The sequence below is a fragment of the Thunnus thynnus genome, chromosome 1 (genome assembly GCF_963924715.1).
Source record: "Thunnus thynnus chromosome 1, fThuThy2.1, whole genome shotgun sequence".
Lineage (NCBI taxonomy): Eukaryota > Metazoa > Chordata > Actinopteri > Scombriformes > Scombridae > Thunnus > Thunnus thynnus.
In genome coordinates this window covers 37,463,632-37,490,776 of record NC_089517.1, presented here as the reverse complement: position 1 = coordinate 37,490,776, position 27,145 = coordinate 37,463,632, and the positions used below count along the sequence as shown (strand labels likewise).

The 27,145-nt window shown below is 38.7% G+C and overlaps 2 protein-coding genes across 5 annotated transcripts in view; both read left to right on the top strand.

Moving 5' to 3' along the window:
- The first annotated feature begins 1,266 nt into the window (after positions 1 to 1,266).
- Positions 1,267 to 16,341, top strand: nadsyn1 (NAD synthetase 1). 4 transcript variants are annotated; one of them, XM_067597249.1, is made up of 21 exons: positions 1,267 to 1,518; positions 3,442 to 3,502; positions 3,745 to 3,861; positions 4,639 to 4,692; positions 4,923 to 5,012; positions 6,162 to 6,213; positions 6,330 to 6,418; positions 6,488 to 6,605; positions 6,884 to 7,015; positions 7,271 to 7,342; positions 9,099 to 9,223; positions 9,338 to 9,386; positions 9,482 to 9,584; positions 11,049 to 11,217; positions 12,443 to 12,578; positions 12,830 to 12,936; positions 13,891 to 14,022; positions 14,330 to 14,399; positions 14,825 to 14,953; positions 15,339 to 15,515; positions 15,720 to 16,341. In XM_067597249.1, exons 1-21 carry the CDS (start codon positions 1,434 to 1,436, stop codon positions 15,756 to 15,758), a joined length of 2,106 nt encoding a protein of 701 aa, XP_067453350.1. In that variant the 5' UTR covers positions 1,267 to 1,433; the 3' UTR covers positions 15,759 to 16,341. The 4 variants fall into 4 exon arrangements, with proteins under 4 accessions (XP_067453350.1, XP_067453376.1, XP_067453358.1 ...); XM_067597275.1 differs by lacking the exon at positions 1,267 to 1,518 and adding an exon at positions 2,510 to 2,641; XM_067597257.1 differs by lacking the exon at positions 1,267 to 1,518 and adding an exon at positions 2,691 to 3,155.
- Positions 16,342 to 18,745: 2,404 nt separating this feature from the next.
- Positions 18,746 to 27,145, top strand: part of tpcn2 (two pore segment channel 2) — a 29,946-nt gene continuing 21,546 nt past the window's right edge. The window contains exons 1-3 of the mRNA XM_067597237.1: positions 18,746 to 19,148; positions 25,945 to 26,000; positions 26,463 to 26,539. Of these exons, the coding sequence (XP_067453338.1) occupies positions 18,998 to 19,148; positions 25,945 to 26,000; positions 26,463 to 26,539 (284 nt within the window). The 5' untranslated portion in view covers positions 18,746 to 18,997. The remainder of the gene's footprint in view (positions 19,149 to 25,944; positions 26,001 to 26,462; positions 26,540 to 27,145) is intronic.

Genomic DNA, 27,145 nt, shown 5'->3' with positions numbered 1-27,145 from the left:
TGGTATAGCTCTCGTGATGTTTGTCCCTTGAATGTGACCTTTGCTTATGCTTTGTTTTGTTTTTGTTTTTTAAACTATTTTAACATGTGAATTATTGGACATTAAGTTGAAATATGACATCTAGGTTTATATGTGTTAAACTGGTTCAACAATCAAATGTTTTTAGGGTTAAATAAACTGGATGAATGAACATACAGTACGTGGGACACAGTAACTGTTTTGCAAGTCACAAGTAAATTCCAGGTATTAAGTTCTCAGCTATGAAGTCCTAAGTTGAGCCCATAGAGGAGACAGGTAAGTCCCAAGTCGAGACCTACAAGTCCAAGTCGAGTCCAAGTCCTATAAACTTTGTGTTTCATGTCCTAAACTGGTCATTATTTACTCTAAACCAAACTTAATTAATTTAAGTCTCTACTGTATGTTGTTGCCTTTAGCCAACAGAAAGTCTTTTTACCCTCACACCCTTCCATTTATATGTTAAATTTTACACATTGTAATGTCTGATGATCTGATTAATCAAACACCCTGTCAGGAAGCAGAGCCACAATCACAGTGCCAGCAAAGAATAATATGAATATGACTATTTAACAGCTTTAAATCAATCATGTGCGTAGATCTCTAAATAATCATAACTGAAGGTTTATAGACATATTATAGACATATATATATACACATCCCATGCCAATTTATGATGTTTCCAATCAGGATACTTTCGTTCCTCTGTAATTTGATAATGTCATTAAAATTGCTGATATTAAATTCATTAATAAATGCCCAAATAAGCAGGCTCCTCAGGTGCTGTGACTTGATGAAGCCTCTAGGGTTTCTGGACGTTTAGGATGAGGAGTATTTTTATGAAGGCCCATCTAGCTTACGCTATAAATGCCGTGGTGTGTCATCACAGCGTATATTGGTCAGCGCTCTAGGCTACTATAATAAACATTAAATAAATGAATAAAGCACCTGTAACCCATGAAAAGTGCTATATAAATTATATTTTACTCAATAACGGCTTATCTTATCTTAACTCATACAGGAAGGTCTGATTTTTGTGATTGATAAGAGAGTGTAGACCAAGTAATGGTTTTAAGATGTTATACAGAGACAATAAACTTGATTCTGAGCCCCAAGAGAAATGAACTTGAATTACTATTTAAGAGATTATTTAGTACAGTATTAATATTAGAATCCCGAATTACATTTCTTACCACTTGGTGGCGATAATGCCCCATTTTGTTTCTTGCCAACCGCCGTACAACATCATAAAGAAGAAGCAGCAGGAACTGGAGCACCGCCTACTTAAATTTACGGTCACATATAGAAACATAACTATAGATAGACTACAAAACTACACTTGCACACAACGTTAGAGTGAATGCCAGTGTTTGCATTGTACACCTGGTTTGTTCACGTTAGATACTCACCGTTTGAAAATGGGAAGGAAAGTGACCCTTGCAACTTGCTCGTTGAATCAGTGGGCTTTGGACTTTGACGGCAACTTGGAGAGAATACTGAAGAGTAAGTCAGACTATTACTAACTTATATTACATATGCTTATCACATATATTACTGGACAGTTGTGTCTTTGAGGCACTTTCATCTGGAGTACATCACTGACAGACTGACGCTGTAATAGACGTTTCATTTAGATAACTGACATTTAACCTCGTGGAGTTATGACATTTAAACAATGTTGCTTTCTTGGATTCTTCAGTGGAAATGAAGCGTGAAATGATATTAACATAATGTATGGGACTTGCAAGAATAAAGGTAACACCGGTTGCAGGGAACAAGTTTGTGTTACATTTCAAATGTCATTACCCAAGTGCTTTACACAATTTGGGGAGTCACATGCCTCTAATAGCGCACACACACACACACACACACACACAGATTACAAATGCACACACATTTAACTTCATACATCCTTCACTTATTCCTTTTGTAGGACTGCATTCGTCCATACAAGCTAGAACTTTTTACTCCACTATATTTATCAGACAATGGGTTACGTTATTAAAGTAAAATTTTACATTCAAAAACATGTAAAACATATGCACATCTTTTAAAATGCATGTTTTAGATTGAACTACATGACAGAGTATGATATAGTGATAATTAGCTTCACTTCCAGCCACAACAGAGACAGTAACAACAGCTCTGGAGGGACTTTGAGTTTGAGAAAATAACCTGATAAGATGATGTCATCAGGATAATAGGGGCAAAATAAAGCTCTCTCCATGTTTCCTGATGCACTGTGTTGAAGAAACTATAGGTTCACTACTCAGAGCTTTATGTGACACAGTGCATATTGCCATCTACTGGTAAAAGAAATGTCCTGCAGTAGGGATGCACGATATTGGATTTTTTGCCGATATCCAATATGCCGATATTTCCAACTTATTGTGGCCGATTGCCGATTATGAACTTTTCATTCATGGAGGTTTTATGTTAGTAAAACTTTCCTCGAACCTAGAAAAGCGATTTAAAAATCTGTGACATCATCACAATTTAAAGTCTACGGGCCGAGCGGGAGCTCGCGGGCGGGGCCAGCGGGGGAAACACTACTGCACACATTCAGTGGGCCGCACAACGTGGAAGCAAACCCGGAAGCTAGAAACTTTTTTGGCGTATGCGCCAGGTGAGCAATTCCTATAGAACTGAATGGGCGCCATTTTTAGTCCGGTATCCAGCTCTTACAATACATCCATGGGTACATCCTGTCAGCCGAGGTGTTTCCTCTCTGTGCAGCCGAACATAGCAGCTCCTCGACGGACTGTTTCACCCTGACGGTCCCGGTGCTTCCCCCGCAGGCTCCAATTCACTTAAGCTGCCCGCCAGACCTGCTGCTTCTTCCCGCTTTAACCTGAATAACAAACCGGGACTCGGTGCTCCGGTTGGAGAACCGGGGCTAATGTTAGCTGAGAAGCTAGCAGAGCGTTAGCCGCAGCATGACCGGAGGGAAGCACAGCCAGTTAGCCTCTGTGTGACTCAGATGTGTGCCTGCTTCACATGTCATCAGTCACATGGTTTTTGCAGTTTTTAAGCAAGCTCAGATGCAGCAGTTTAGACATCACTGCTTAGGAATAATGAAACAAAACACTACATTAGGTTTATCTCTGCTTGGGCTCGAAGATGTAGGCATTTCATTCAGAGTAAGTCTAACAAGTTGTTATCAAGTTGCACAATGTAAATCAAGCACCCAGTGTTTTTGGAGCATGAACCACACTACAAACTAAAAGACAGGATACCTCTCAACCTTGTCTCCTGCAAGTCCCCTGACTTTGTGGAAGTACAATAAAACACTGGAGAACCCTTAAAGTAAAGGAACTGACTTCTTCTCCCACCACAGGTTAATGCACACATTAAACCAACAATCGTTTTTGCCAAAAAAGCAATGATTCTGTTCTCTCTGTTGTCTGTATCTGTGTTTCCCTGCAGGTATTGAGATTGCAAAGGCTCATGGAGCCAAATATAGACTGGGCCCTGAGCTGGAGATTAGGTATGTTGGGAAATTCTTTTAAGGTGCTTGTTCAGGTTTCACACTGTTAATAAGAAGTGCACCTCTTCCATTTATGAGACAGTATGCACAGTATTTTCCCATATTAAAAGGTCACAGTATGAATCTTGGCCGAAATGGTTATTGTGCAAAATATCATCACTTTAATTACTAAACTAAGCTTCCTTTTCTGTCCTTTGCCTACTCAGCTGACATCTGTTTTCTAATTAACTGCATTTTTATAGTGGGTATGGCTGTGCAGACCACTTCTATGAATCAGATACACTACTCCACAGCTTTGAGGTCCTGAGGAAGCTTCTGGAATCTCCCATCACCCAGGATATCATCTGTGACGTGGGAATGTTGGTATCACCATCAAACAGTCAGACCAGTCCAAAAACAGTATACAGTCTTAAAGCTGCACGAGTCAACGTGATACTTCAGCAGCACCCTGTGGCAGGAGGATAGAATTGAACTTTTGAAAGTTTATTTTCCATAAATCATGAAAGGCAACAGTTGATGCACTGCAGACTGCTGTGACCCTATATATTCTCTTGTCTTTTAAAGCCCTTAACCCCGAATTTAAAGTCCCCCTCCACTCAAAAACATGTTTTTCTTCTTGTTCCAACAGTAGAGTGTTTGTGCTTCACTGTGCAGAATGATGTATGTGCAGAGTTTGACACTAAAAGGCTGTTTTCACAGTCATCTGCTGAAAGTGGAAATTTTCTCTGTGCTCATTGAAAATCAGATTTTTAAGGTTGGGTCTATGAGCATGATTTGTGACATCACAACTATTTGGAGTCACTCCTGGTCCAATATTCAACTCGCACAAGTGTGATGTGGAAAATTGAAGCCTCCAGTGAGAATGGACTTTACAGTGAAGTAGGAGACATCTTGTGTCCAGCAGTTAAACTTTAGAAATGAAATGTATTTGCATATTTCAATTATACTTTTTTTGTGGAAAAAACATATCAGGCACACATTATTGTTCTTAGCAGAGTATTTGTATATGTCTTAATACATGTCTGGAAGGGATCTTTAAACTAACAAAACAAATGTATTTTACCTTAAAATCTCACTTTGTGCAGCTTTAAGTCTGGTATCACATTTGACAAAGTTGTGAATTCTGCTCCCCTCAGGCCCATAATGCATCACAATGTCCGCTACAACTGTCGAGTGCTGTTCCTTAACAGGTACGTCCGTACACTGGTCCAGCCTCACAACATGTTGCTTTTTCTTATTTTTATACATTTAGTGGACTTTTTTCATGTCAGTTGGAGCATATGGAGCACCAGCAGATGCAAATGACTTATTTTATGATGTAACACTCATGCATTTTTACTCAACAGATTGATCAATAGTTTTTTCTGTATTAAACTGCTTTAAGAACACAGAACTGATTCATTTTTCTTCCATCCTGTAGAAAGATTCTGCTGATCAGACCAAAGATGCTGATGGCCAACCATGGGATTTACAGAGAGATGCGCTGGTTCTCACCTTGGAACCAGTTAAGGTTGGTCCATAGCAGATTGTGCTGCATTGATATTTTAAGACCCTCATAATCTTTGTATCTCCATGAGAACCCAGATTCTTGATATTTTATTAAAAATTTAAGCAAAAATTTTTGATGTTTTAGTACTTTCATGTGCAGTTAATCTTACATTATATTTTTAGGTCTTTGTTTGGATATGAACAGGTCAATACAGGGATGTTTTCCACATAGCTTTATTCCAATTATTGAACAATTATTGAACATTATAAGTTTGCCTCTCCATCTAAATCAGAACTCAGTGATAACTTTTAGTTCTTAGTATGGGCTAAACTCCAAAAACACTGGATCCTACGTTTCCCAAAACACAACAGGATAGCGTCTCTTTGTTATTCCTCTGCCTGGTAAATGCCAATGTCTTTCAAAATGCAGTAAAATGGTTTTCCTGCACATAAATGAACAATCACAAGGGGTATGGAGGTGTTGGCCTGGCTGTTTTTATAATTGTACTATCATAGCATTATTGGATCAGTTTTAAACCCGCCTCCCAACAGGAAGAGGGAATTAAAAATTAGTAGTGGTCCTTTAAAAGACCTCTGATACTTTGGGAAATATGCTTACTTGTCTTAAAGGTGCAGTGTGTAGAATTTAGTGGCATTTAGTATAACAGACTTGGCAGAAATGGAATATAATATTCATAGGTATGTTTAAGTGTATAATCACATGATAATAAGACATGTTTCTACAGTAGCCCAGAATGGACAAACCAAACACTGACTCTAGAGAGGGCTTTTCATGCTTTTTGTGAGTTTCACAAAAAGCCGCTGTAGGTTCTCCTACACACTTGGGAGAGCGTGACGGGAGGGGAATTCAGTTGGTTTGCAATCTGCAACCTCACTGCTAGATCACTAAATCGTACACACTGGTCCTTTAATTTAACCTCTTTAGGTCCAGTACAAACATACTGTAACTGTAGCCTGGCTTAGCACAAAGACTGAGCTGGGGAAACAGTTAGCGCTTCTTAAAAGTGAAATAATACACATTTTTACAACTCTGTCAAGCTGTTTTATTTATATGATGTAGCTTGTTAGCTAGCAAGCTAGTCACCATTACATTCAAAAGTCAAAGGATATGGATGGTAATAAAAGTACTTGTCATTTTGCTTTTTTCAAGGAAAGTAGAGGAGTATTTCCTGCCCCGAATGATCCAGGAGGTAACAGGGCAGGTAAGAATCCCATCATCACCTGTGAAGACTTTAACAGAAGATCCAGGCCATTTATTCTGCACATTAAAGAGAGAGGGTCAGTGTATTTTATTTCCCTGTGCTTTTGTGTCCATCAGGATACAGTCCCATTTGGTGACTGTGTGCTCTCCACAAAGGACACCTGCATTGGCACGGAGATCTGCGCAGAGCTATGGAACCCCAGAAGGTAGAGCAATAGTGTAATATTGGAAACCGTTATAACTCCAGATGACTGGATGTTCTCTCTTTTCTTCAGCCCTCATATTCAGATGGGTCTGGATGGGGTTGAAATCTTTACCAACTCCTCTGCCAGCCATCACGAGCTCCGCAAAGCTGACCAAAGAGTAAACCTGGTCAAGTCAGCCACTACCAAGGTATGACAAATTTGTGATTACGCTTTGTACAAACATATGTCGCTTAAGACACATATAGACTTGGAGTTTAATTTATGGAAAAAAACATTATTTGTCACCCATCTGTACATAAACAGACAATGTGAAGCAGAGATCACCAGAGGGCAGCATGGTACCACAAGTCTAGGACTTAGCATCTCCATAACATTGTGTCTTTTTAGAATAATTCCTGCGATATTTTTTGAGCATGCAATATTAAAATCAGTACTACATTCAGTGTGTTTTTGGTGTTCCTCCAGAGTGGAGGTATCTATCTGTATGCCAATCAGAGGGGCTGTGATGGAGACCGGCTCTATTATGATGGGTGTGCAATGGTGGCCATCAACGGGGACATAGTGGCACAGGGAGCACAGTTCTCCCTAAATGATGTGGTATGTATGGGCATGAGAAGAACCAGACCTGGGTCAGAATGTACCCACAAAATAAGTCTCTGTGTGTGTATTTGAAAATGATAAATGGTAATGGAGAGGAAGGCAGATCAGTCATGCAGTGCAATGTGAAAATGTATATTGGGAAGGTGTTTCCAGGCAGGTAGCTTTCCTGAATCTACAGACAAATGTGATGTGAAGATGATGTAAGCACAAGAGAGCCAGACTGATGTTTGTTTTTGTGTGTATGTGTTGTAGGAGGTGATCGCAGCTACTCTTGACCTCGAGGATGTGCGTAGCTACAGAGGAGAAATGTGCCAGCCACACATGGTGAGATGCTTGGAGGCTATGTTAACAAACCATGAAACAAACTATAGTAGGAAGATTTGCTATAAGGCTTGTCTACACAGGAGGGCTTTCAGCTGCGTTTTATACTGAAAGTCTATTTCCTTCTAATTGATGCACATGACTACAGATATTGTGTGTTGCGCTCTGAACACTGCCAAGACGTGGGTGAACTAAGATGGTGAACGTGGTCAAAACATCAAAATGTTAACTTTGTTTTTGTGAGCAGGATGTGTTCAGGTACAGAACTGAGTGTAGGTCAGCCACATTTTGGAAGTGCTTGGATCCCAATACATGATCACTGTAGACTCAAAGTGCAAAAATATGTTTCAGGTTGCCTTTATCTGCATATAGCACGAGTAAAACACGAGCTATGTAGACAACTGTATTGATTAGAGTAGATGTGTCTCTCTCCATCAGAGGTGCGCGAGGTATGAAACATAAGCATTGTTGCTATGGCTACCTATTGTTTGTTAATGCACTTTAGGTTGCATGGTGATTTAGTACAGTGGTTTAACTGATGAACTGCTGTCTTGATGCATCGTATTACTAGATTTGCCCATTCATCAACAACACTACCACAGGTAAGGAAACAAGTATTTCCCTCAACTGTGGTCGTGATTGTCTCATTGATTATCTTAAGTGGCAAAATAAACAATAAGCCTCATGTAGGTACACAAATAAATCTAGTCTAAACTTAGCATTTTTACTATATTTATTCTGTGGTCTGTGGCGCTATAACCTACGTCAACATATTGAAAGTGTATTGAAATTTGAATTTGAAAGAGACTTGGTTATATACGATGTGAGATGTAGCTGTGTTTACAGTTGAGTGTACATACTGTATGTCTTTAATGACCCGAGGTGAAAGTAGCAGGCCTGACGTTTATGTGTCACATATTACAGCTAATGAGACTGGAGCAGAGGCTTGCTTTAGGATCAGGCTCTCATGATGAGCTCTCATGATGAGCTCTCTATACAGAGGTCTGAGCAAGTAGCAGCACCATCAAATCTGTGCCAGTACGTGGTGTGGGCCAAAATCAGGTTTCAAGTGGAGATGGAGGAAATTGAGGGGGGATAATATATTAAAAGTTGTGCTAGTGTAATTGCCCACTTCCTTAGATGTGTTATTTTATATATAGACACTTCATCTTGCATGTTTACAGACAACCCCCAATCAATTTCAAACATTTCTATTTTGAGTATAAAAGGCATGAGATCACCTGCAGGTGTATCAGCTGTGGGCTTGTGCTGTGTTCTTCAGCTGGCACTTGAACCAGTGATGCCTCTGAGGATCAGCTGATTACTGTGTTTTTCATTTATTCTTTCATAATAAATAATTTCTAAAATTTGTCACCCCTTGAGTCAGGTTGCACTCTGTGGGTTTAACACTTTCAGCTTGTTACACAGCCTCCAAGATGCCAAAATAAGACACTGCAGCTTTAAGCTGTCCATTTCATACATTCAAATAGGTGATTTGAGGCCGACATGATTTCAAGTCATACACGTATCCCCTTCTTGTAAGTGTCTTCGGCACATACAGAATTTTAGGAAGGACACTGTTTTCTTCACTCTTTGTGTCCTCTTTGATTGATTGTTTGTATGTAATCACACTTCAAATTTCTCAAGTTTATTCTCTTATATTTTTGTAGTTGGTTCAGTTAAAGTCACACATAGCTCAGTTACATGTGTCCCTTTGTCATTCCATATCAATATCACTCTTAATATGTCTCTGTTCCAGGAAAGTGAACCCAAACCTTGCCACAGAGTGAAAGTTGACTTCTCTTTATCCAGTGGTGATGACATCTACCTCCCCACCCACCAACCAATAACATGGCACTTTCACACAGCAGAGGAAGAGATCAGGTACAAAATAGATTTGATTCAGTGGAAAAACCAGTATCATGTTTAGCTTTTCATGAGGGCCAATAAAAGAAACCTTCATGTAAACATAACACATTTGTCTCCTGTGTTGTTCAGTCTCGGACCTGCCTGCTGGCTATGGGACTACCTGAGGAGAAGTGGACAGGTGAGGAGGAACACAGACAGTATAAATCATTCAGACTAACAAGATAATTAGATTCTGACAGTGTGAACTTACTTTGGTGTATCTGATGGTTCCAGGCTGGTTTTCTGTTGCCTCTGAGTGGAGGCGTCGACAGCTCCTCCACTGCCTGTATTGTCCACTCCATGTGTGTGCTACTCTGCCAGGCTGTAGAGGACGGCAGTGAGTATCATTCAGTTTGTCAAATGGCCAAATTCTTTAAATTTAACATGTTCTTTTAAACAAACAATCTGCTGATATTCTTTATTTTTTCTTAATTGTCAACAAATGCCATAAAAATACAAAAACCAACATACTACTAAGTCTTGTGTGTGTATCAAAGCCTCGTCTTCCTCTGTGCCGCAGAGCTCCATTGTTGTACAAGAACTATTAAAAACACCTCATTGGGTCACACTGTTTTGCACGGGGTGACATGTTCCTTCACAACCATGAGACACTGTAGTTTATTTTCACTCAATCCTACACACAGCAGAAATACTCAGTACAGCAGCAAACGTGGATTAATCCGCTGCTGAAAATAGTCCCCAGCAAATGCACAGTTTCCTCCTGTTTGAGTATCCGGCTGTTTTTAAAATCAACACATATATTCATGAACTGTTTGTAAAGATTTACATCTTCAGTAGGAAGCAGTGAGTTTGGGACTGAGTGAAACAGACAGGTAGGAAAGTTTGAAAGTATTGAGAGATGAACTAACACGTTGTTGGTTAGAAATATACATGCACCACTTTGAGGAAATATTTTTCTGTCTTGGTATACATCCTATATGACATTCTTTCATATGCAGCAACTGTTTCTGCTATCAAAGGGATCAAAGCATCAAAATCAGAACCAGAACGAAAAAAGACATCATACCCGCTGAAAAAATCAACTGATTTTACAAAGATGACAGTTTCTCTTTGATGTGTTAAAGGTAAACATTAATAAATCCACTTTGCAATCAGAGAAAAAAGACGCTGCTTATAACTTGAGATCTTGGTTCATAATTATAAAAGCCTTGTAGAGCATGTATAGTACTACACACGTGCAAAATGAATAGCCTAACTTTAGACTAACTGATTACTGATTGGTTGTCTCTAATTCAATTGCCAGTAGGATTATTGGTTATAGATCATAGAAAACGCATAAATACATTTATTTACAAAAAAATACTAATATGAGCACAGACATGCCTGTTAGCAGTAGATAATTATACATGAGATTATGGCCTTCTGCAAAAAGATTTTTCATTTTGCAAACCACAATAATAAATGCCGGTTCTGTGTGGCTCTCTGATTTGAATCACATTTGATGATTGTGTCATGACAGCTTGATTCTCCTCAGGACAACAGTTAGAGCACATTTATGTGAACATTCAAAGCAATGATTGCACACAGCACTTCAGTGAATAAGTCAGTAAGTAGATGAATGAATTGATTGAATCTTTGTTGGAATCTGCCACTTAGAGAAAACAGTGAAATGAACCTCTGTGTACTTTGTCGTCACAAGCTACAGATATCTAAACAACAAGATAAATACAGCTTCTTACTGTGGGTCCCGCCATGAGTGTACGCCACCCTCCTCAGTCTCCTGTCTTTCATCGCTCTTTTCCCTCCATTCTGTCTTCCCTCCCTCCTTCCATCCTCTCAGACAGTCAGGTACTGAAGGAGGTTCGCTGTCTGGTTGGAGATGAATCCTATCGTCCTCAGCACCCGAAGGAGCTGTGCGGTCGCATCTTCACCACCTGCTACATGGCCAGTGAAAACTCCTCAGCGGACACCTGCAACCGGGCCAAAGACCTGGCCAATCAGATCGGCAGGTAGGTGGGACTGAAGGTGTTATTGTAAGCTGCTATGTACCATACAAAGTAGCATCTGCCTGAAGAAATGGTTGTTAATGGAGTGCCAAATACTAGTTGAATCATTGTTGTTAATGTGTGAAATCAAAATGAGATAATATTAAGACAAATCATAAATTAAAAGTTTACGCAGGGGGTAAAAAAGTAGAGCATACTGTGAGAAAACAGAAAAGTTCACTGTGGTATTTATAAAATAAAAAATGTACAAATTTGTGCTGAAACAAATATATGACAAATGGCATGAGGATATGAATAAAATCATTTTATTAGAATGAAAGTGTCAAAGTAGAATCCATCTGAGTTTATGGATCAACATACAAATTCCAAGTACAGCCTGATCAGTGTGGCAATATGATTTTAGCTTATCAGAGATAGATTGTATTGGTATGTAACCTTTAACTGGTACTGTATATACAATATGTCAGCCATCAAAGGAATAGTCTGACATTATTGGAAATGCACTTTGTTGCAGAGAGTGAGATGAGAGGATGAATATCAGTCTCATATGTTCAGTATGGAGCTAGAGCCAGGAGATGGTTAGCCTAGCTTACCCTAAAGACAGGATGCGGGGCATAACAGCTAGCCTGGCTCTCAACACCTGTAAACAACCATTCCTTGTTATGCTAAGCTAAGCTAATTGCCTCCTAGCTCCATCTCCATACTAACCATATAGACATGAGAGTGGTGTTGGTCTTCTCATCTAAGTCTTGGCAATTAAGTACATTTCCCAGATATGTAGGTAACATACTGTAGTTCATCCATGAGAGAGCACTAACAAATGTATGTTCAACTGTAAACTGTCCTGCCTAGTACATTTATTTCTTTGTCACAATTCTTCAATAACCAAATTTAATGGTTTTTTGTCAAAAATGTGTGTTTATGTTAAAAAGTAAATATCAGTGTATGAGTTGTCATCATATTTGACATGAGGCTCAGGGACTCTGCCTTAAAGCAGAGATAACTAGGTAAGGAGTAGAAAAGACCAAATCACACTAGTACAAACAGGAAGGTGGCGTATCTGTTGGCTTGTTTGGTTCCTTTCAGATTAATGACAGGTGGACACATAAATGCATATTAGTTTTTCAACAGACAATAATATTTGTTAAAAATAACATACTATATACATATTTTAATAGCTATGGAGTAAACATGTTTTCCTTTCTGTCGTTTATCTCTGGGTTTGCAGCACACACATGAACATTAGCATAGACATGGCAGTCAAAGCCGTTCTTGGTATCTTCTCAGTGGTTACTGGGAGGTTGCCTCAGTTTCGCATCAACGGAGGAAGTCACAGAGAAAACCTGGCTCTGCAGAATGTACAGGTTAGACCCTCACTCACTCACTCACTCACGCTCTGACTGTGTCTCATGATGCCTTTATCATCACGACAGCTTCTTTGCCTCACTCTGTGTATCACTTTTTTCTCTCTCATCACACCTTCTTTGCTAACAAACACGTAATGACAGTTTAACCACAGTCCTCCTCACACTGATGCTAACACTACTGTGACCATTTTGTAGTTTCCATCAGTGTCACAGACACTTTTGTATTCTGTATGTGTGTGTGTTCCCAGGCTCGGGTCAGGATGGTCCTGGCCTACCTGTTTGCCCAGCTGAGTCTGTGGGCCAGAGGAAAGCCAGGCGGCTTGCTGGTGCTGGGCTCAGCCAACGTAGATGAGAGGTATTACTGGAGCTATTAGCTTTCTAAAATAAGTTCAGGGATTGCAGTTGTTTCACAGGGAAAATAAATGTAGCTCAAGATCAAAGTGGCCTCCACGAGCCAGACTAAGCCAGTGTGCATGAACGATTTAAATGATTGTGGCCGTAATAACTTTTCAAAGCTCGCTGTGCAGTGTTTTGGCATCCAGTAAACCTTTGAAGGGTCTCGGTTCAGCCTTTTAAATGCCACCTGTTCATGAGGAAGTGTGCACTGGAGAGATATGATCATTAGCATAATCAACCCGCCTAAAATTACCAAAGAAGGCAACCTGTTCAGCTCCGTTTCATTCACAAAAACGTTACCAAAGAGGAAAAAGAATAATTTTACACCACAGAGAGAAATAAAGAGCTTTGACATGAAATTGTTTAAAAAAAAAGTCTTTCTAAAGCAAAACGCTCCATGACTAATATGAGAGTCGGTCGTGTGACAGTCACAGAGATATTAGAGGAGAGAATATTACAGCCTACAGTAGATGATGTTACACTGTCAGCTGCAATACAACATGATACTGGACAGAGACCTGAGAAAGAGGCAGCTGGTTACAAGTAATACTGCTGAGCTGAAATATGACACTAAAAATCATAAAACCTAAAAAAAAAATCTCAGTATATTGGTGATGATGATATGGTGTTTGTTGTAGTTATATATTTTATATTTAAACTCCAGATTGATTCAGTTTAAGGCATTATAATTCTTAAACCAATTGAGTGTTTTCCTCCCTGTGGAGAAAGTCAGACTGTTTGACTGGTATGACTGGTTTGGAACACTGGTGAATTTCGTTTGTACATCAGGAACAGGAAAATTGGCAAATGGCACGAATTCTCTTTAACCACCCATATGTGCCACTTAAGAACAAATGAATGCTTCTTGCATGAGACCCATCTTTCCTCCCATTAAACCAGATTTCCTGCTCAGTCTGACAGGGTATTTCACCAAGTATGACTGCTCCAGTGCTGACATCAACCCAATAGGAGGCATCAGCAAGACAGACCTGAAGAGCTTCCTGCTGTACTGTGTGGAGCAGTTCCAGCTCACCGCTCTGAGAGGGTGAGAGATTCAATAGTTGGGTATCATATTTGTTAAGTACTGAGATTACAGACACCGAAAAGGTGCTGAGGCAGAGAAACATCAGTACATTCATTGTGAGATAGAGACTCGGCCATGATCTCATTGAAGCAAACAGGCAACGGCATGTGTGTTCACACATACTAACTGCAGCACATCTTAAAGTCTGCATTTTTTTTTAGGTTTCCTGCCGCAGTCATTGTTTCATGAACACTTTGGTATAGTCAAACCACAATGAAGCATCTTGGGGTGTTTTTCAGTTTGTCAGTGGTTTTGGTTTCCTCTGCAGCATCCTGGCCGCTCCGCCCACAGCTGAACTGGAGCCGCTTACAGATGGACAGGTGTCGCAGACAGATGAGGTAGTGAGACGGTTCATAATACACATGGAAATATAACTATTGATCTTTTAGCAGAACTGCAATAAAAAGAAGCTAACAGCTAAGTCCAGGAGAAAGTAAACAGTTGATCATTGAGTATGATAGAGGGCCTGTTCAAATATTTATTTGATTTTTTTTGTCATATTAGTATTATTTAAATATTCACCAATAATTTCAGTATTTACCAGTAATTTCAATTTCAACTTTTATAGGGACAGTTCTGTCTCCCCTTTAGGAATAAATCCCACTTGAGCGGGGCTTTGTTGCAGGATAGTAATTAATCATGTTCATGACTTAACCTGTAAAGACTCTAAACTGGAATATGAGTGTTGGCTGAGTTCCTCTTTACATGTACATTTCTGTTTTCTTCCATCTTTCTCTAACCACCACCACACCTCCTTCCTTAGGCGGACATGGGGATGACCTACTCCGAGTTATCAGTGATTGGACGACTGAGGAAGATCTCCAAATGCGGCCCCTTCAGTATGTTCTGTAAACTCATCCACATGTGGAAGGATGCGCTCTCGCCCACAGAGGTAAGTCATGTTTCTGCCTGTCAAGTGCCTGATTATACAACTGACAGCTCTGCACCTTAGCTGCTTGAGCTAACATTAGCATTAGCTTCACACTGACAAACACTAAAACCTGAAGGTTCAGAGTCAAAGCTTTCAAAGTGAGAAGATTAAAGCGATAATATGATGTGCTTAAAAAGTGTAATGAGAGATTTCTGCAACTCTGGCTGTCAGCTGTCTGTCATTTACAGCTAACAAGCTACCTACTAGCTACTTATCTGACCTTGTCAAACTGGTGTCGAATGTTGACATGAATAATGTGAACATTGTTAAAAAAATTATCGTACGTTTACTGTAGCAGCTGTTAGCAAGGCTTTTATCTAAAAGTAACTGTGTTGTGTTCCTTCAGGTGGCGCAGAAGGTGAAGCGCTTCTTCAGGATGTACTCAGTGAATCGCCATAAGATGACCACAGTGACACCGTCCTACCACGCCGAGAGCTACAGCCCCGACGACAACCGCTTTGACCTCCGACCTTTCCTCTACAACGCACGCTGGACTTGGCAGTTTAGGTGCATCGACAACCAGGTAGCAATCGATGTATTGTTGCACTTAGAAAATCAGTGTAAAATGTGACAGAGAAAAGAACAATAAAACAGACATACAGGAGTAATGTGTGAATAAGGATGGTTAACATGATTTATAGTATTTGGTAGAGCTGGAAACAATTATCATTGGTTACAATGGACATCTTTAAGAAGTTGTTTCCATTCTTCATTTCCTTTCACACAGGTGTCCCAGATGGCAACAAACACCCACCCCAAGCAGTAAGAGCCTGAGGATCCAGATAAATCCATGAGAACTGTAGCTGTAGTAAGCTATCAGATAATACTTGATGTTTTCGATTGGTCTAAGACTTTATCCTGAATGGCCAAGTAAGCCAACCAATGTAAGAACCATTTTTCTGTGACTATACTGAACCTTTGTTCTACCTCAGTGAAGTTGATCAAAGAAGCTAGCAGCCTAGACACAAATGTGATAGTTAACTTCATTTCCAAACTTTGCTAAGAGGTATGGGATCATTGTAAGTCTTATCACATGTGAAAATATAGTCATTTGAGGTGGAACTTGAAACAAAGTCTTGATGATGCCACAACATACAGCTGAAGCCACTGTCCAGTTTGTGGTACAGTGAATACATAAGTACATGCTAGTCATACGGCACTAAAAACCAACAACATTAAATAAAACTCTAACTTTGGAAAAGCTTTTATTTTAACATGGTACAGAATTTGCTGTGACTTGCAATAGTAGCTGTAAGGATGGCTCTTGAGGTTTTACTTGCATGATCCGTGTTTAAGATGTTTTCAGAATCCTAAAATTGCATTTCAAATAAATATTGCATATATAATGATCAGTTTGTACATTTGTTATTAGAAACATGACTCCCTATCTAAACCATGGTTGTATATTTTACTACAGATTCTCAATCATCGATACCCAAACCTTTACGGTGAAAAACGCTCTGGATTTTAAGATATATAGTAAAAGTAGTTTTCTTTACAGAGTTACAGAGAATTTGGCCATTTATGATAAATGAAAACAAGACACACAGAACTTGTCTACAGCCATGCTAACAGCTCTTTGAGGTTGTACTTAGACACAGCAGTGCTTTAAGCTAAATTCTGCAAGCTAACATGCTCACAGTAACAATGCTAACATGCTGATGTTGAGCAGGTATTATGTGTACTTAGCGTGTTAGCATGCTAACATTTGGTAATTAGCACTAAAGACAAAGTACAGTTGAGGCTGATGGGAATGTCCAGTGGTGGAAGAAGTACTGAGATATTTTGTAAAATTAACAATACCACAATGAAACACACTCCATTACAAGCTAATTTGTAGGATTAGCGAAAAAACAGATGTGGACAAAATTCAAAATGGTGGAAAATCTATCTAGGTGCAAATGGGTGTGGCTTATATGGATAGATTCATCTGGACCCACAGAATCCAGGAAAAGAATAATTTTGTTTGTGAGATTTAGGGTACAACAGTTATAGGCCAAAATGTAAAATGCATTGTTACAGCGCCACCATCTGGTCAATCAGTATTTTTTTTTTTTTGTCTCAGTAGTGGGTGAGATTTCCAACCTATCTGCCAAGTTTAGGAACTGTAGCTGTTCTAGTTTCTGAGACCCAGATACTTTTAGGACACAAGAAGAAGAAGAAGAAGAAGAAGAAGAATCCTAACAGAAACAATGGGGTTCTGGCAAATTTGCTGCTTGGACCCTAAAAACTGTCCCAACTCTGTATGAAAGTGTGCGAGTGATAGAAAATGTCTGTACGAGACAAGGAAATGGACTGAGCTAAAATATGCTGTTAATATGATAGTTTCAGTGTTTGAAACCCTCACAGTGACTTATCACTCAATTACTTCTGTATGATTTCCTCCTGGAACTATCCTCAGTAAGGAGTAATGGTACTTAATTTAGTACAACTATGCCAGATTAGATTAAGAATGTGAAATACCTTTTATTCCAATCACAGGAACACTGCTGCTATGGGATCACACAGGCTGTGTGCTATTTGGAGTTAAATGTCATTGGTGAGACACCCTGTATGGGACGGGTAGTGTGGTGTAGAAATAAAGTGATTCCCATTGACACAGTGGATTGAACATGTTTTCTACATGTCAAAAGTTTAATGACAAAGTAAATGATTATGGGTGGAAGACATATTGGAGAAAGCTCTCATACGCAACTGCAAGCAAGTGTAGTGTAGAGAAAGTATGTGGTGCTTTATTTAGCTGTCAGATGACAGCGTAGCATGATGTGTGTTTTAAGGGCTGTAATTAATCCTCATTAGTAAATACTATTTTGCACATGTTCTATAATGTACATATAGTCCTCTTTTATTTGTTTCCCCCCCAGTATTTAATGACTTTAGTGGGACCTCTGCAGCTCCAACCTTTAACTGCACTGGATAAACTGTTTGTACTCAGTCAGCCATTCATATGAAGTGGATGGTGCTCGTATAATCACTTGCTTAAATACAAATTAAGAAGCTCGTCTGTCTCGCGTACAAATGAGTTTGGTGAATGTTTGGTTACAGAAGCTCATATCTGCCAGGAAAAGAAAAAAAGTAAATCAAATGTTAGGAATGGCAAAAATACTCACAGTAAATCACGATTATGAGCTACTAAGGTTTTAAAAAATTATGAGATAATAATTCAAACTTTGACTTTTAAAATCAGCTATGAGACACTACGTCTAAATGATTACCTTTTAACAGTGCTAATGACTAATTGTTAGTCACTGCAAACAACAGTGACTAATAATTAGTTGATTAGTTGAAATTAACCACTTACGACAATTAAAATATATATATATATGGGCTAGTTCAAAGTTTGATACTCTGGTTTGATACTTCTAACTTTTAATTCTTTTATAATTTTATAATGTTTATGTTTTCTGATGGAAATGGGTTTCCATACCTGACAGTTGATCAGTACAGTATGTATGATCTCTGCCGTGATTCTGGACAGCTGTCTAGTTCTGGGCCTGCTGATGTGACCTTGTTATAAGCAGTGTGTGTACTTAGTTTAAACCAGTTCTTTCTCTCGCTCTCTCAGAGGAGTTTACATTAGTTTCTATGGATTAGACCTACAGCTTGCTGCTACAACAACCTCTTTTTTTCATGGGACTTTTTCCACTTTCTGTCTTGTCCTGTCAGTTTGTCATGTGTGTGTGTGGGCTGCAGCTTGCAGCATGTGCAGTGTGCTGTAGGTGGAGTGTGTGTTTTCAAAGTCAGTGTAAAGTGATACTTGAGGACAGGACGGGAGGGAGGAGCAGCGCAGAGCGAGCGACTTCCTAAAAACACATACCTCTGCTTACTGCTGGAAGCTTCTTATGCTGTTTGTAACTTTACATGTTTGTGTTGACTGACTGTACACACGGATTACATTTAAACTCCACCGCAGCGGATTTCACACCGTCTCCTACCAGATCTGCCACTTTCACTTTCACGGCAGAAGAATTACAGCGGGGAAACAATAAGTTGTAGATTTCCTGGATGGAATCGGAGAGTCTGCTGAGCGGGAGTGTGAACGGAGCCTCCGGGCAGTATGGCTCCGGGTCGGGCACGGGACACGGAGGGGCCCCGGGCAGCAGACGGATGTCGTACTCTGTCGCCGGGGAGTCGTGCAGTGTGGAGGGGAGAACAGGTGAGGTGGGGTTTGATGAAATCTCAGGTCGTCCACGGAGATGAGACAAAGTGTTCATTTCATGACAGACATACTAGTGTAGTGGATGATGACTGTATGATGAAGGTTTAAAGTCCTCCTTTACAGCTAGAAGTTCTGCATTCAAAATGTTACAGAAGTTAAAGTACAAAATCGTACATTAAGTATAAATAAATAATAAACTAATGAAGAAAAATGGCTCCTGTCAGCATAGCCCAGTGACCCACCCATTTGCCTTAAACTATACAAACTAAACATACAAACTATAACAGATTTATATAGGAATATGCACAATACCGGTATTATAAGTTTAAATCATACATACACATTAAATCTAGTCTTTGATACCGGGCCATAAGATCAGGTGTTAATGTGAGACCTGTTAAGAGTCTCTTATGATTTGGATTTCAGGTGATAGTATAATTTAGTGATTCATTCAAAAATACTATTAATCAAATTAACATTAATTACATTATTACGTTACTTAACTTTTTCCAGTGTTTTGACTTAACAGACAATAGCTTTGCCCAGTTGTTAACCCAGCTTTACCTTTCAGTTTTATTATATTGAATTATTAATGCATTAGTGTGTAAGTTCTATTTGATTGTTGTAATTATAAAGTCACTAATATTTGCCTCTGAAATTCAGTGAAGCGGAAGAATAAAGTTGAAGTGAAAGTGAAAAAGTTAAGTCAAGTAAAAGTACCTCAAAACTCTACTTAAATATAGTACTTGAGTAAATAATCTTATTCTGACCGTCAAAAACAATAAACAGGCAAACACCATCAACTTGTTTGCAGTCAAAATAGCAACACTAGATTATTGACTGGCCAAAGTAGGCAACAGCCCCGTGGTCCCTTGAAATGAGGGGCCGCGCAAGATCCACATTGTGTGTCACCTGGTTTGTGCTAAATTCATTGAAATAGTTTGGGGAAATCCACCAATAAAACACCTTAATATGGGTCCTGCTTTCTCTCCTGATGTTCAGGTCAGGTCTTAAAGAATGTTGCTGTGTGACATTCCACCTGGCGTTCAGTCTTTCCTGAATATTTCTAAACATTCCTCTCTAAACATCTCACATGGTTTCGTTTAAATAAGTGTCTAGACCCACAGAGGTACAACTTTCAAATATTTCACATAAAAAGGAAAGATTTGAGAAAAGTCAGAAAAAATGAATTTAAATTTGTGTTGCAGAATCTTGTTTTTTCTTCTTTCCTCTCATTCCTACTCATCACGACCCCTCAGGTTCATCTTGTGACCCTTTGGAGTGGCTTGACCCCTAAGTTGGGAACCACTGGACTAAACTAGCTAACTGTATATAAAGTAGTGTAAACTAGCTCCACCACCAGAAGCTACAACAGTAACATGCTGCTCTAACACTGATGCTTCACTATTAATAATCTAATATTTATATAAAAAGTTTACCTTTAATACTTGTAAGTAAGTTTAGCTGATAATACTTCTGTACTTTTACTGAAGTAGGATTTTGAATGCAGGACTGTGTCTTTTACTTTAATGTGCTATTGGCAATTTTACTTAAGTAAACACTCCACTGACACAGACTGTGTCTTTAACCTTTTGTAAAATTAAAACACACATTCAGTCTAATTCCTGTGACAAACAGCATCATTGTATGGATCTCCAGTCATGGTAGTACATTGCTGTGCAAGTTAAGTGGATAAACTGAAGTATGAGTGGTATTGTCCTTTATTATGTTCTTTAAAGCTAATAGAGTTAAAGCTGCAGTGATCTATCCTGTGACTCAGGGTATTGTGGATGAAAGGTTCCACTGTCATGTCTCCAGTCTAATCTGTTTTCTGTCTGGATGCTAAGTTTGTATGGAATCCTAATGTCACACCAAGGCAGATGAAATCTCCTTATAATATATACTGTTATATATTACTGTTATAGGGATGAATCTATGCTATTGGTACAACCTCATGGTCCATTATCAAAGGACAAGGACTTGAGTGTGTGACATTTACACACAAAGGATGTTTAATATTTCCAGAAACTAATAGTTACTGTACATTAAAATCAGACTTCCTTTGATTAAGGATGATTCTTGAAGGAATAGTGCAACATTTTGGGAAATAAGTTTTAGGGCTGCAACTTTTAACTTTTAATTTCATTATCGATTAATCTGCCAATTACTTTCAGAATTAATCGATTGTTTGTTTGGTCTATAAAAGGTAACAAAAATGTGAAAAATGCTTGTTATAATTTCCCTTCAACATCATTTTATTCAACCATCAGTCCAAAAACCAAAGATATTTAGTTTACTATCATCAAAGACAAAAGAAAGCATCAAATCTTCACTTTTGTAACTAGAGAATGTTTTGCATACTCTCTTAAAAATGACTGAAACAATTACTTGATTATAAAAATAGTTGTTGATTAATTTTCAGCCGATCAATTAAGTGACTAATAATTGCAGCTCTAATCCTTTTGTGCTGTCTCATACCCAGATTCAGATGAGAAGATCAGTTTCATGTTTGTACATCCAGTACAGAGATACATCTGCTTAGCTCAGCACAAAGACTGGGAGCAAAGGGAAACTGCTAGCATAGATCCATCAAAAGTGAAAAATACACCCAGTAACAGTTCCAAAGTTTTATTTACATCTGATTTATTTACTATTTATTGTTTCTGTCGTAATTACATTTTTCATCTTGTCTCATCTTTTCAAACCCGAACAAGACATGGGTTCATCCAGGAGTCCTGCCGATCTCACCGTGAACACAGGGTGGTGATAGGCTGTTGTCTTCATTGATTAAGTTATTATATTCTATGGAAGTATATCAAGTTCATTTAGAAGGATGCTTATTTAGTTGACACATAATGCCAAGTCAATTCATTTAGAAATATTGTTAAGTGACAAATGAATACTTTTGCATTTGCACATAAAACCCCAGAGTGTTAAAGCAGCTCTAATCAATATTAAACAATTAATATTTTAACAGTTGATCAAACGACTAGGTATAATGTGAAAGAGGTCTCTCAAAGTGATGAACCCACAAAGAATTTTCACAGACTCTGCAGTTCCCCTCAGCTCTATAGAGCTTTATATCCTCTTTTTAGCTTATTGTTTAGCTTTACTGTTTGGATGGTCTATCTATCAGCAGCAGACCATTGTACACTACTTGCTCAGCACCACACAACAGACAGACACTGTTAGCAACTAGCTGGTGAAGAAAGCAGAACATTTAGCAGCTAAACAGACAGATATTTCCCTCAGGAGTGGGTGGAGAGTAAAACTGAAGCTAAAAGGAGAGTAAATATTGGACTATTTAGTGCAGGGTCCCCAGTTTGACTCCAGCTAGAGACTTTTGTCACATGTCATATGTCCCTCTCTCCCTTTCTTAAGAATAGAGACAGAAAAAATATGGTGAAAGGACAGTTTTACAGTTGGTGGCAGGTGTTTGTTTTTTTACTTTGAAGGGAACTATGCTAACAGTTTCCCCTTGCTTCCAGTCTTTGTGCTAAGCTAGGCTAAACTGGACATCTCTGCACTGGAGACACACAGATCATAATAGGTATCAATAAATTTCAAAACAGTAATAACGTAAAACTCCTCTATCAATGATATTTAGTGGCGTAACCCTATTTCATGACGAAATCTCTTTATCTGTCTGTCATATCAACAATGCAGCCACTTCAATTCATATTTACACGAGAGAGAGAGAGAGAGAGATATGCAGCTCACACTCATTTGTCCATGGTGTGTTGGGGGTGTGTTAGAACTGTGACCGTTTTAAATGTGAAGTCCCCTGTCATTGGCACCCTCCTCCACAACCACCATGACACATCCTGCTGTGATGTTTTGAGTCAAGTGTGTGTGTGTGTGTGTGTGTGTGTTTGTGTGTTTGTGTGTTTGCATCCAGATCTGACTCATCATGTCTATGTCTATGTAACCATGTATAGGAAAGTTACAGTCATTGAAGATAATGACCTGACAGCTGGGAGTCAAGCTGGTGCTGTGATAGCCTTTAACAACAGCCTGACTGATTCTACTCTATTCTTTTATGATCTCTACTATCTCTATAATCTCTACTATCTCTATAATGCTACTCTGCTTTATACTGCTGTACCCTGTTCTAAAGCACACCCTTCTCTGGCTGAGTCTGGCTGCAGGCATGATTGGCAAAAACAAAAAAAGATATCTTAATATAAGTTATAACTCTTAAACCACATAAGAAGGCCCTCTGTAATGCCAGAGCAGCCTATTACTCATCAATAATAGAGGAGAATAAAAACAGCCCGAGGGTCCTTTTCAGCACTTTGGCCAGGCTGACAAAGAGTCATAACTCTATTGATTCATATATTCCTATAACTCTCAGTAGTAACGACTTCATGAGCTGTTTAAGATTTAGACGGTTTTTCTCCAATTGACCTTCCTGAACTAACTTCAACGATTTCTTCATCTCTAGGCTGTTTAAGGAAGTCTTACCCTTAGTTAGCGCTTCTTTAATAGATATGATCAATCTGTGTTTAGTAACAGGTTATGTACCACATTCCTTTAAAGTAGCTGTAATTAAACCTCTTCTTAAGAAAACTACTCTTGATTCATGCATTTTAGCCAACTATAGACCTATATCTGACTTTCCCTTTCTCTCTAAGATCAACCTGACTGGTCAGGTTGAGAGAAAAAGAGGGAGGGGGAGAGAGGAGAGAGAGACACAGAATGGTAGGCAGAGCCTTCAGCTATCAGGCTCCTCTCTTGTGGAACCATCTTCCAGATTCGGTCCAGGGTGCAGACACCCTCTCTATGTTTAAGAGTAGGCTTAAAACTTTCCTTTTTGATAAATCTTATAGTTAGGGCTGACCAAGCTCACCTTGGACCAGCCCCTAGTTATGCTGCTATAGGCCTAGACTGCGGTGGGACTTCCCATGATGCACTGAGCTCCTCTCTCCTCCTCCTCCTCTCCATCTGTACACATTCATGTCCCATCAATGCATGTTATTAACTCGACATCTTCCCCGAAGTTATGTGCGTTCTTGTGTCGTGGGTTTCTATGGTTCTGTGGCTGCTGCCCCCATGGTCCACCCTGATTACTATTATTACTAGTCATATTTCTATTATTATTATTATTGTTGCTGTGCTTCTCTGTGTCTCTGTCTCTCCTCTCCCCCTCCCTTTTTCTCTCTCAACCCAACTGGTTAAGGCAGATGTTTCTGCTTGATAGATATGCTTGATTTGGCTTTAGTTCACTAAAATAAATGGACTTGACTTGACACTTGGTGGCGTTTACAAGATTTTAGGGTTAAAACTACAGGAACAATTATTTTCATTATTGATTAAATAGTGAACAGTTTGGTAGAGCTTAAGATGATGATAATGACTTAAATTGTTTGTTTCATCCAACTCACAGTCAAAAACACAAAAATGTGCCATTTACTAACACATATGGCAAAGAAAAGCATCAAATCCCCAGTAAATATTAGAAAGTTGTGAAAGATTTGTCAATATATCAATTATCAAAATACTCGATTAATTTTCTGCTGATTGACTAATTGACTCAATTATTCAACTAATAATTTTAGCTTTAGAAAATATTGCATTAGTGTTTGCATTTAATGATTTTTTTTTTTTTACCTAGATTTTATTTTGATATTAGCATTTTATTCAGTGCAGCACAGGTTCAGTATAATTTCACATTTTAACATTTCAGTTTATCTTTATCCAGTTTCCAGTTGCTTTCACATTTTTCCTGCTCTTATAAATGCATAAAAAATAAAGAAGTACATGTCAGTTAATTTATCAGGAAATGTATGGTATGTATGTATATTAAGACAGTATAGAATGGACTGAATACTGTAACATCATTGCAGGACTCCACCTCTCTATAAATTAGGGCTTATAATTGGCTTACATGTGATTGGCTCCATCTCATAAAGTTCTCATAGTTTTTGTATCTATATTACTATACAACCATTTAATTATGATACACTTACTGACAGCCAGTTGTAGGATTTGTAATAATAAGTAGATTTTCCTTCCGTGAAAGCACCAGACATAGAAATCATCTTAAAATATCTGTGATACTCAGGGAATTATGTGGCCTCTGTGTTTCTGAACAATGTCCAGCGTCTTGGCTATCTATCTGCACAGACCAGTATTTACCAAATTTATCATTTTTAAAGACCATTTTCAATTTTACTGAAACTACTAAGACCAACTATCACACTGTAATTACTGGTGAGTTCTTTAAAGGGGCACTCCACCAGTTTTACAAATAAAGGTCAAGTTAGACATTAGATTCAAATTAAGAAAAACAATTAAAAGTGGAATTGCAAATACTTGAGTCAAAAGATTGAGATGAGAGATTTTAATTTCATAGTTTTTTTCATTAAACTCCATCTGTAGGGAGCTGAGTGTGCTGCATTATAAAGCACTAACATGAGGTACAGCTAACATTAAAATGTCCTGTGACCTGACATTTTAAATACTGTATTGATACGTGACCAGAGAGCCACACCTTTAACACAGCACACAGCTGTTTCCCAGTTACTGCTCCCAGTTTTGCCTCAAGAAAAAACAAACTCCTAATCCAACCAGTTCCACAGACAACAACATCCCAGAGACAGTTTCTGCTGTCTGTTTCACTCAGAGGACATGTTGTGTACAGACTATTGCACAAAGTTACGGAGTGAAGGTACAGATGTAGATTCAGAACATAGCCCCTCTGGAATATGTAAAGATCTGTGTTCATTCTGCTTCTGAGATCAAGGAAGAGTTCAGATGGTTGGACTACTCTCACTTGTCTGTCTGTCCACAGATGACGAGGACCTCTATATCCAACAAGCTGTTGTATTCATCGAGGACGCCATACAGGTGAGTACTTAAATTACCATGCATGGTATTCTGGGAAGGACTGGACCTCACAGATCTCTTTTAAACATCCATGCTCATCCTCCTTCATGCATTTACATTACCTTGTTCATCTGCCTCAGTAAATCATCTCTGTTAGACTCCAGCTGTTAGCTTACTTGAAAGTGATCTCAATAAGCTCCATGCAGTGAAGTACATATATATAGTTTTGAATTTGGGTGAAAGACAGCACTGGTAGGGGATTGGTACTCAGTATAGCAGATACCCTGCGTTGAGTGTGTAGGGATACAGACCAAAGATTGGTCTGATACAGCCTCCCACAAAATAGAGAATCAAAGTATTAAGCATACTGTATTTTCCATTGCTTTTCTTTGTTGTTTTGTCTCCTTTATTTTTGACTATGTTGTCATCTTCCATTTGTTTTAAAAAGTCCTATATTAATCAAGTTTGCTTGCTTGCTTACAGTACCGGTCCATCAACCACCGGGTGGACGCCAGGTCACTCCGCCTGTATCGATGGTACTACTCAAGGATATGCCAGTGGTTAGTTCACACTTTCTCTCTGTGTTTACTGTCTGCAGGCACACATACACTCGCTGATCAGAGATGACTTGACCAGATGCTTTAAACGCTTACTTTAAGATACTTTAGGGCTGCAGCAAACAATTATTTTCAGTATCAATTAAAATGCAGATTACTTTTTTGATTAATTAAACATTTGATCTGTGAAACACTAAAAATCAGGGAAAATGCCTGGTGCAATATCCTATGGCCAAGGGTGATGTCATCACATGTCTTGTTTTGTCTGACTAACAGTCCAAAACACAAAGAGAATCAACTTCCTTTAATATAGAGCACTGAAATGAAGCAAAGTTCCACATTTGAAATCATCAAATGTTGAAAAAATGACATAAACTGTTAATCAGAATCAGAATAGTCACCAATTTTCTGTTGATCGACTAAACTATTAATTGACAAATTGTTGAAAACTTTATTTTCTAGATCAGCCTCTGGGCCTTTGAAAAAATAAACAAGAACTATAGGTTGTAAATTGCTAACCTAAATGAAATTTGAGGGAAAGCAGATACAACAACAGGAAGTTAGTGAAGCAGTCTACCAGGTTGAGTTTTTTTCTCGGAGCCTTTTTAA